Genomic DNA, 9,944 nt, shown 5'->3' with positions numbered 1-9,944 from the left:
GCCGGGCGCGATTGTTCATGCCTGTAATCCCAGCACTTTGGGAGGCCGAAGAGGGAGGGTCAGTTGAGGCCAGAAGTTCGAGACAAGCCTGGCCAACATGGTGAACCCCTGTCTCTACTGAAAATGCAAAAATTGCAGGATGTGGTGGCTCACGCCTGTAGTCTCAGCACTTTGGGAGGTCGAGACGGGCAGATCACCTGAGGTCGGGAGTTAGAGACCAGCCTGACCAACATGGAGAAACACCTTCTCTACTAAAAATACAAAAAAAAATTAGCCGGGAGTGGTGGCACATGTCTGTAATCCCAGCTACTCGGGAGGCTGAGGCAAGAGAATAGCTTGAACCCGGGAGGTGGAGGTTGCAGTGAGCCGAGATCATGTCATTGCACTCCAGCCTGGGCAACAAGAGCAAAACTCCGTCTCAAAAAACAAACAAAGAAACAAACAAACAAAAAATTAGCCAGGCGTGGTGGCGGACGCCTGTAATCCCAGTTACTCAGAAGGCTGAGGCAGGAGAATTGGTTGAACCCGGGAGGCAGAGGTTGCAGTGAGCCGAGATCATGCCACTGCACTCCAGCCTGGGCGACAGAGTGCGACTCCATCTCTAAATAAATAAATGAATAAAACAGAGAAAGAGAGAGAGAGAGATGCAAAAGCGTGGAGGGATGCCCCTGTTTCCTCCACTGTTCACTTGTTCACCCAACAACCTTTCAAACACCACAGTGTTCTGTACAGCAGCTTGCACATAGTAGGTGCTCAATAAATATTGGTAGAAAGGACCAATGGCTGGGTCTTCGTGGAGCACCTGTTGCATGCAGGCACGTAAGCTCATGCCTGTGTGGTGCTTAATGAAGTGCTTGGTACACAGTAGGTGCTCAAGAGGTATTCAGTGTTGCCATAGTTTCAGCCAGCCCCCCAGCCCCACATCTCTGCATTCCCCCAAACTTCCCCCAAAATGACACACCAGGCTGCAGAGATGGAAGGTGCCTTTATTCAACATGAGCCCTCAGGGTACATGCGGTGCAACCCATCTCCTGTCCTCCTTTTCCCTCCAAGGACCTGGATCTGAGCCAGTACTGGTGAAGCCCCTGTTTTCACCACCGCACACTCCCCACCACCGCCTGCTGGGGAAATAAGGTCACTTGCTGCTTCTGGGGGACCCAGGCTGGGAGAGACAGGAGAGGACGAGAACCAAATGAACCAGGGCTAAGTCACAGCCAAACTATGGCCCCGCGCGGTAAGGGCAGGGCCCTGGCTCCCCCAGAGTGGGGGAAAGGGCTGGCGCCAAAGCTTGGGACTCAGACAGCTGGGAACTCAGGAGGGCTGCCCTGGGGGCAGGACTAGGAGTGACAGATATGGTGGGTGGGGTGGACTTCTGGGGTCCCACCCAGGGCTTGGGAGAGACGGCTGGCTTCTGCGGGGTTGAGGAGACCTGTGGCTGGGAGGCCAGGTAGGAGGCTTGGGGTAAGCCTGGGATGGGGCCAAGGCTGGCCTGGATGCCACGTACCTGATCATGGGGCTGAGGCAGAGGCTGGGGGTCTTTGCTAGGGGCTGGGGTGGGGTCTCTGGGGGGTGGGCCTGGGGGCCGAGGTCGGGCTGGGGCAGGGGCCTCAAGTTGGATTCTAGGGTCAAGGCCAGGGGTCTGTGGGCAGAGCCCATTTCTAGGGCTCAGCCAGATTCTTGAACTGGTGTGAGTTCTGGAACTGGATTGGGTTCCAGAAACAGGTTGGGTTCCAGAACTAAGGTGGGCTCCAGGGCTGGGCTGAATTCTTGAGCCCGTCTGGGTTTCAGAGCTGAGCCCAGTCTCAGAGCTGGACTGGGTTCTGGAACTAAGGTGGGCTCCAGAGTCGGGCTGAATTCTTGAGCTGGTCTGGGTTTCAGAGCCGAACTGAATCCCAGAACTGAACTGGGTTCCAGAGCTGATCTGGGTTCCAGAGCTGGACTGAGCCTCAGAGCTGAGCCTGGTCTCAGGACTGGACTGGGTTCTGGAGCTAAGATGAGCTCCAGGGCTGAGCTGAATTCTTGCACTGGCCTGGGTCCCAGAGCTGAGCTGATTTCTAGAACTAGTCTGAGTTCTGGAGCTGGGTTGGGCTCCGGAAATCAGCTGGGTTCCCGAACTAAGCTGACTTCCAGAGCTGGCTTGAATTCTTGAGCTTATCTGGGTCCCAGAGCTGGGCTGAGTCCCAGAGCTGGGCTGAGTTCCAAAGCTAGGCTGACTTCCAGAGCTGGTCTGCTTCCCAAAGTCCAGTTGAATACCAGAGCTGTCTGGGGCTGTGGTCTGGAGCTGGTATCTAGAAGCTGGCAGGGTTTTAGAGGCGAATTGAGTCCCAGAGGCTGGTCGAGCTCCTAGGCAGCGCTGGGTCCTGGAGCTGGGCCTGCTGTCGGTACTAGACAGGGCTGTGGAGCTTAACTCTATTGCTGCGATGGCCTGGGTCCCAGGACTAGATTGGACTCCAGAGCTTAGCTGGATTCTGGAACTTGACTGAGTCTCAGCCACTGTCTGTGTTTTGGAGCTGGCTGGGATTTCAGAACCAGCCTGTGCTCCAGAACTGAGCTGAGTTCTAGAGCTGGGTGCGGTGCCTGGGCTGGATTGAGCTCTGGAGCTTGGCCAGGCCTTGAAATTGGTCTGGGTCCTGGAAGTAAACTGCATTCTAGAGCTGACCTGCATTGTGCAGGGAGAGTGGGGCTTGGCACCAAGCTGTGTGCTGGAGCTGGGTCTTGCTTCCAAGATGGATGGGGTTCCAGAGCTGGTCTGAATCCTGGAGTTGGGCCTGGTTGTAGCACTAGGCGAGGTTCTAGAGCTGGGCTCAGTCTCAGAGCTGGAGTCATCACTGGAGCTGGACTGGGCTACAGGATGGGGATGGGCACTTGGATGCAACTGGGGTTGGGATCTGGACTGGGCGGCTGTGTGGACCTGGGTTTCTGAGCTGGTCTGAGTTCTCGAATAGGATTTGGTTTGGGAGCTGTCTCTGAATCCTGAGCTGGCTGGGGCTCCAGAGCTGGGCTGTTTCATGAATCTCACATGGGTTCCAAAATTAACTGGGGTTCTGGAGCTAGACCGAGTGTCCAGGTGTGGCTGCATCGTGGAGCTGTCCAGAATTCCAGAGTCAGCTTGAGTTTTCCTGCAGGGCTTGGTCTCCCAGCTTGCCTGGATTCTGGAACTGGGGTTGGTCTCCAAACTGGTCTGGGTATTAAAATGTGTCTGGGTTCCAGAGTTTGGCTTGTTTTCAGGGCTCGGCTGGATTGTAGAGATGTGCTTCATCTCAGAGCTGGCCTGGGCTTCAGAGCAGGGCTTGGTCTCAGATCTTATCTGGGTTCTAGAGCTGGGCTTGGTCCCAGAGGTGGCCTGAGTTCTAGAACAGTGCTTGGTCTCTCTGCTGGGCTTGGTTTCAGAGCTTATCTGGGTTCTAGAGCTGGGCTTGGTCTCAGGGCTGGCCTGAGTTCTAGAGCTGGGCTTGGCTTCAGAGGTGGCCTGAATTCTAGAACAGGGCTTGGTCTCTATGCTGGGCTTGGTCTCAGAGCTTATCTGGGTTCTAGAGCTGGGCTTGGTCTCAGAGCTGGCCTGGACTCTAGAACAGGGCTTGGTCTCAATACTGGGCTCGGTCTCAGAGCCCATCTGAGTTCTAAAGCTGAGCTTAGTCTCAGAGCCCATCTGGGTTCTAGAGCTGGGCTTGGCCTCGGAGCTGGCCTGAGTTCTAGAACAGGGCTTGGTCTCAATGCTGGGCTCGGTCTCAGAGCCCATCTGAGCTCTAGAGCTGGGCATGGTCTCAGAGCCCATCTGAGTTTTAGAGCTGGGCATGGTCTCAGAGCTCATCTGGGTTCTAGAGCTGGGCTTGGCCTCGGAGCTGGCCTGAGTTCTAGAACGGGGCTTGGTCTCAATGCTGGGCTCTGACTCAGAGCTCATCTGGGTTCTAGAGCTGGGCATGGTCTCAGAGCCCATCTGGGTTCTAGAGCTGGGCTTGGCCTCAGAGCTGGCCTGAATTCTAGAACAGGGCTTGGTCTCAGTGCTGGGCTCGGTCTCAGAGCCCATCTGAGTTCTGGAGCTGGGCATGGTCTCAGAGCTCATCTGGGTTCTAGAGCTGGGCTTGGCCTCGGAGCTGGCCTGAGTTTTAGGACAGGGCTTGGTCTCAATGCTGGGCTCGGTCTCAAAGCCCATCTGAGTTCTAGAGCTGGGCTTGGTCTCAGGGCTGGCCTGAGTTTTAGAACAGAGCTTATTCTCGATGCTGGGCTTGGTCTCAGAGCTGGCCTGGGCTCTAGCCCATAGCTTGGCCTCAGATCTGGGCTGGATTCTAGAGAAGGGCTGGGTTCTGGAGTTGGGCTGGGGCTCCAAATTGGATTGGGTTCTAGAGAGGAACTTGTCCTCTGATCTGGGCTGGGTTCTGGAGCAGGGCCGGGGCAGGGGGCTGAGCTCCGGGCTGGGGCTGTGCTGGGCGCCCCCAGGGCAGACTAGCCACAGGCCTCTCTGGCCTCGCCGATGGCAGCCCACACTTCCACCACAAACTCGTCGGGGAAGGCGAACTCGCCCAAGACGGAGTCTAAACAGCGTGCAAACTCCTGGGCGCTCGCTGTCTTCTTGGACGTCTCCACCATGGTGGATGCTGCGGGCCGTGCCGGAGGGGATGTCAGTGAGGGCACTCCCCGCGCCCAACTTCCCGCTGGGACCCCTGCCTCCTCCCGTAGGCTGCCCTCCCCCCAGGGCCCCCCGGCTTACCCTGGCCCCTTACCCAGCTCGGGGTCCCGAATGCCCATGTAGCTTTCCAGCAGGTCATCAACCTTCCGGGATGCCTCCTCCTCAAACTCACTGGGCTGGGGGCACACGGGAAGGAAGTCAGGGGTGAAAAGCTTTGGAGCCCTCCAGCCCAGCCCCCTCCCGACCCCCACCCCTAAGGGAAGAGCAGACTGGACCCTCACAGGAGTCAGTAGTGCTGGTACCAACATCATTGCCCCACCTTTCGATGAGGACCCATTTTGCAGGCAGAGAAACCGAGGCTCCGAGAAGAAGTTCTTACCCAAGGCCGCACTGACTCAGTGGAGGAGCTTGCAGGTGCAGAAGCCTGGAGAGAACCCCTCCCCTTCACTCACCGCTTCCTCCACTGTGGCAGCCCCCCCAGAACGAAGCCGCAGGGTCTCCCTCCCGCTGGTCACTTTCACCTCTACGGGACATTTGCTGGACCGACTTCTCTGGCCAATCATATCTGGAGGGAACAGAGTGAGAGATGGCCATGGGTTCTGGGTGGAGCTACATCTTTGTAAACCCTGGGAGGTCAACAGCCGAGCCTTTCTAGAATCTTCCTCCCCTTCAAAGTCCTCCTTACGTCTGTGCGGCGAGTCTCCAGAGACCTATTCGAGATTCCACACTTCCCGTCCCCAGCAAACTAAATCACAAGTCCAGAATGAGGTGTTGTAATGGAGCAGGTTTAGAACTAACATCCCAGTCCCATGCCCTCACTCTCCCTCTTCTAGGGACTTTCTCTAGAAGGGACTGCTTGGGACCCTCCTTGTGGTAGGATTCTCAATCTAGATATGTTCTTGTCTGGGTTCCAGAACCCGGCTGGTGTCAGGGCTGAGCTGCTAGAAACACACTTAGTCTCAGAGCTGGCCTGGACTTAAGAGCAGGGCTTGGTCTCAGAGCTGGCCTGGGCTCTAGAGCTGGGTTTAGTCTCAGACTAAGCTTGATTTTTTTTTTTTTTTTTTGGGATGGAGTCTTGCTTTGTCACCCAGGCTGTAGTGCAATGGCACAGTCTCGGCTCACTGCAGCCTCCACCTCCCTGGTTCAAGCGATTCTTCTGCCTCAGCCTCCTGAGTAGCTGGGACTATAGGCATGTGCCACCACGCCTGGCTAATTTTTGTATTATTAGTACAGACAGGGTTTCACCATATTGGCCAGGCTGATCTTGAACTCCTGACCTCGTGATCTGTCCGCCTTGGCCTCCCAAAGTACTGGGATTACAGGCATGAGCCACTGCACCCAGCCTTTTTTTTTTTTCTTTCTTTCTTTTTTTTTTTTGAGACGGAGTCTCGCTCTGTCACCCAAGGCTAGAGTGCGTTGGGATTACAGGTGTGAGCCACCACGCCCCGCCTAAACTCTATTTTTAGGCATGGCTTTTGGAGTTCACAGCCACAGCAGGGCAGATTCTAGAATCCCATACAGCTCACTCTCCCTGGGATCTCTCTCCATGTGTGCTGGGGCACTTCTAGAACCTCTGGCTTTGTTCTATAGAACAACGCTATCCAAAGGGCCAACCCATGGCTAGATGAGGAGAATGTGCTAATGTGTAAATTAATACACTGCTTTCTTCATTGAGAAAGTCTAGTTATGAAAAAAATGGGCTGGGTGCAGTGGCTCACGCCTGTAATTCCAGCACTTTGGGAGGCCGAGGCGGGTAGATCACCTGAGGTGGGGAGTTCGAGACCAGCCTGACCAACATGGAGAAACCCCATCTCTACTAAAAATCCAAAATTAGCCGGGTGTGGTGGCACATGCCTGTAATCCCAGCTACTTGGGAGGCTAAGGCAGGAGAATCACTTGAACCTGGGAGGCAGAGGTGGCGGTGAGCCAAGATCACACCATTGCACTCCAGCCTGGGCAACAACAGTGAAACTCCGTCTCAAAAAAAGAAAAAAATTAAAAATTAGCTGGCACGGGCCGGGCGCGGTAGCTCACACCTGTAATCCCAGCACTTTGGGAGGCCGAGGAGGGTGGATCATGAGGTCAGGAGATCGAGACCACGGTGAAACCCTGTCTCTACTAAAAATACAAAAAATTAGCCAGGCGCGGTGGCGGGCGCCTGTAGTCCCAGCTATTCAGGAGGCTGAGGGAGGAGAACGGCGTGAACCCGGGAGGTGGAGCTTGCAGCAAGCCGAGATTGCGCCACTGCACTCCAGCCTGGGCGACAGAGCAAGACTCCATCTCAAAAAAAAAAAAAAAAATTAGCTGGCACGGCCAGGCGCAGTGGCTCACGCCTGTAATCCCAGCATTTTGGGAGGCCGAGACGGGTGGATCACCTGAGCTCAGGAGTTTGAGACCAGGCTGGCCAACATGGTGAAACCCCATCTCTACTAAAACTACAAAAATTATCCAGGCATGGTGGTACACACCTGTAATCCCAGCTACTCGGGAGGCTGAGGCAGGAGAACCGCTTGAACCTGGGAGGCAGAAGTTGCAGTGAGCTGAGATTGCGCCACTGCACCCCAGCCTGGGCGACATATTGAGACTCCGTCTCAAAAAAAAAAAAAAAAAAAAAAAGAAATGCAGGGCGCAGTGGCTCATGCCTGTAATCCCAGCACTTTGGGAGGCCAAGGTGGGCGAATCACGAGGTCAGGAGATCGAGATCATCCTGACTAACACAGTGAAATCCTGTCTCTACTAAAAATACAAAAAATTAGCCCAGCGTGGTGGCGGGCGCCTGTAGTCCCAGCTACTCGTGAGGCTGAGGCAGGAGAATGGCGTGAACCCGGGAGGCAGAGCTTGCAGTGAGCCGAGATGGAGCCACTGCACTCCAGCCTGGGTGACACAGCGAGACTCTGTCTCAAAAAAAAAAAAAAAAAAAGAAAAGAAAAGAAAACAAAAGAAAAGAAAGAAAACTTTTTTCTCATATTCTCATTCTCTAGAATCCACCATGACCTCAAAGCACTGCTTTAAAAGTTCCCAGGCTGCGCGCGGTGGCTCACACCTGTAATCCTAGCACTTTGGGAGGCCGAGGCGGGTGGATCACCTGAGGTCAGGAGTTCGAGACCAAACTGGTCAAGATGGTGAAACTCCGTCTCTACTAAAAATACAAAAATTAGCCAGGCACAATGGTGGGTGCCTGTAATCCCAGCTACTTGGGAGGCTGAGGCAGGAGAATTGCTTGAACCCGGGAGGTGGAGGTTGCAGTGAGCTGAGATCACGCCATTGCACTCCAGCCCAGGCAACAGAGTGAGACTCCGTCTCCAAAAAAAATAAAAATAAAAATAAATAAATAAATAAAAAGTCTCCCAGCCGGGCTACAAAGTGGTTCTGGACGCATCCTCCTCCTACTCCACTTTACCCAGTCTCTCCCCCACCCCTCCCCCACAGGCTGACTCCATAACAATCTATTAATAGAAACTACCTACGAGTTTCTGATACCCTGCCAGGAGCTCCTTGTCACGCAGCGGGTGCACCTAGAACCTTCCAGCCCGTCCCATCCCCGACCCTCCTCCACCCCAGGCATCCGTAGAACGCACTTCGGGAAGAGCTCCCGCCGGCCCACCCGCCTCACCGAAGGCCCTCTTGGGCTGCACCAGGCGCAGGGTGAAGGGCTGGGACTTGGGCAGCTCCCGGAGCATCTTGGCCACCTCGTAGTGGCGGCAGCCCACAATGGAGTGGTCGTTGATGGCTTCGATGCTGTCACCCACGCACACTGCCTCGATCCGGTTGATGATACTGCCTTCCTTGATTCTCTGCAGGGATCCAGCGTCGCTGGCGGGCAACCCCAGCCACCCGCCTCCAATCCGCAGAACCCACGTCGACCCAGAGTGGGGGGGGGGGGCGTTGCTGGACCCCAGGAAGCCACCCGCCCACCCCCTCCCGGGCACCTTGATGAAGGCGTAGCCAGCCCCGTTGTCCGTGATGGTCAGCCCCAGAGCGTCCTCTGTCTTAGTGACCTCCACCTCCTTGGTCTCGCCTCGCACGTGGGCAAAGATGAAGTCCTCCAGGCCTATCTGACCCCCTAGGAGCTTCTGCATGTCCACTTTGTGGCTGTTGAGGGTGCAGAATAAAATCTTCCCGGGGGAGAAGGAGCCCAGAGTTAGCATGCATCCCCCCACGCAGCCACCCTGTCTGCGCAGGCCCCTGCCCCCAGCAACCAGGATCCCAGCCCATGGGAAAGGGCAGGGCGTGGGACCCCCAGAACACAGAGAGTAGGGAGAAGGAGGCTTCCAGCAGGTGGAGACCCCTCTCCATACCCCGGGACCTCCAGCCCCCAGACCTCCAGGTTTAATCTGCTGGCGCCCCCTGGGGGCTGCAAACCAAACGAACCCGGATTGGAAAAACGCCCAGGAACCCCTCAACCCCACGGCGGCCTCAGACTTCCCATCTCTAAGGGGGCCATCTGGAACCCCAGACCCCAGCTACGCCCAGGAAGCACAGAGGCGCTTCCCCGAGGGCTGGGGTCCGCTCCAAGCTAGGTCTGCGCAGAGGATTTTCTGGAATATCTAGGGGTCCGCTAGCCCTAAGACCTGCCCATCTTTTGCGCAGAGCGTGCAAAGGGGGCCCCTTGGAGTGTGGCACCCCGGAATCTGAGGGCTGGGTCTCTGAGATCCGGGGATTAGGCGGCCACTCCGACGTCTGGGATCCGGGGATCTGGGGTCTTCCGTCCAGGATCCAAGCTCCCTACCCCTCACTCCATCAGGCGGGTGGTCTTGGGCGCCGGTGTCCGGGGTCCTTACCTCGGTGGGCGCGATCCCGAAGGCTTCGGCGATCTTGGCGTACAGCTCGCGGACGTTGGTGAAGCCCTCGATCTTGCCCGTGGGGCTCCCGTGCGCCAGCTGCGTGCGGAAGACGAGGCGCGGGCGGGCGCGGGGCGCGGCCGGGGGCTCCGAGGGCGCGGGCGGGGGCTCAGACGCGCGCGGGGTCTCGGCCCCCCGGGCCTCCCGGGCCGCTGCTCCCTCCATGGCGGGAGAAGTTCGGCCACCCACCCGGGCCCTCGCCGCCGCCGCCGGATCCGCCGCTTCCTGCAGCCTCCCCTCCCCCGGCCCAGGGCGCGACAGCCGAGACGCCCGGGTAAGGGGATCCGGGAATCCGAGCCGCCCGGGAAGGCGACACCGCGGGGTGCGCAGGGGTGGGTCGGGCCCCAGGTGTCCGGGCCCTGCCAGGGCCAGCTGCGCCCTCCCCGGGGATACCCGCAATCAGGGGGGGCCTGAGCTCTGGACCCTGGAAGAACAGGGACCACAAATAAGGACAGGGACAGGCCCGGAGCGGTGGC

The 9,944-nt window shown here is 57.2% G+C and overlaps 1 protein-coding gene across 2 annotated transcripts; it reads right to left on the bottom strand.

The window, feature by feature from the left end:
• Positions 1–966: 966 nt before the first annotated feature.
• GIPC3 (GIPC PDZ domain containing family member 3) lies at positions 967–9,944 on the bottom strand. Of its 2 annotated transcripts, none has more exons than XM_054465777.2 (6): positions 9,409–9,944; positions 8,557–8,742; positions 8,241–8,421; positions 5,080–5,192; positions 4,709–4,803; positions 967–4,595 (listed from the first exon to the last, which is right to left on the bottom strand). In XM_054465777.2, exons 1-6 carry the CDS (start codon positions 9,631–9,633, stop codon positions 1,220–1,222), a joined length of 4,176 nt encoding a protein of 1,391 aa, XP_054321752.2. In that variant the 5' UTR covers positions 9,634–9,944; the 3' UTR covers positions 967–1,219. The 2 variants fall into 2 exon arrangements, with proteins under 2 accessions (XP_054321752.2, XP_054321753.2); XM_054465778.2 differs by having other exon boundaries at positions 4,722–4,803.

Source organism: Pongo pygmaeus, chromosome 20 (genome assembly GCF_028885625.2).
Source record: "Pongo pygmaeus isolate AG05252 chromosome 20, NHGRI_mPonPyg2-v2.0_pri, whole genome shotgun sequence".
Taxonomy (NCBI): domain Eukaryota; kingdom Metazoa; phylum Chordata; class Mammalia; order Primates; family Hominidae; genus Pongo; species Pongo pygmaeus.
Note: the sequence above shows the minus strand (reverse complement) of the source record. Positions and strands in the feature narration are given on the sequence as shown.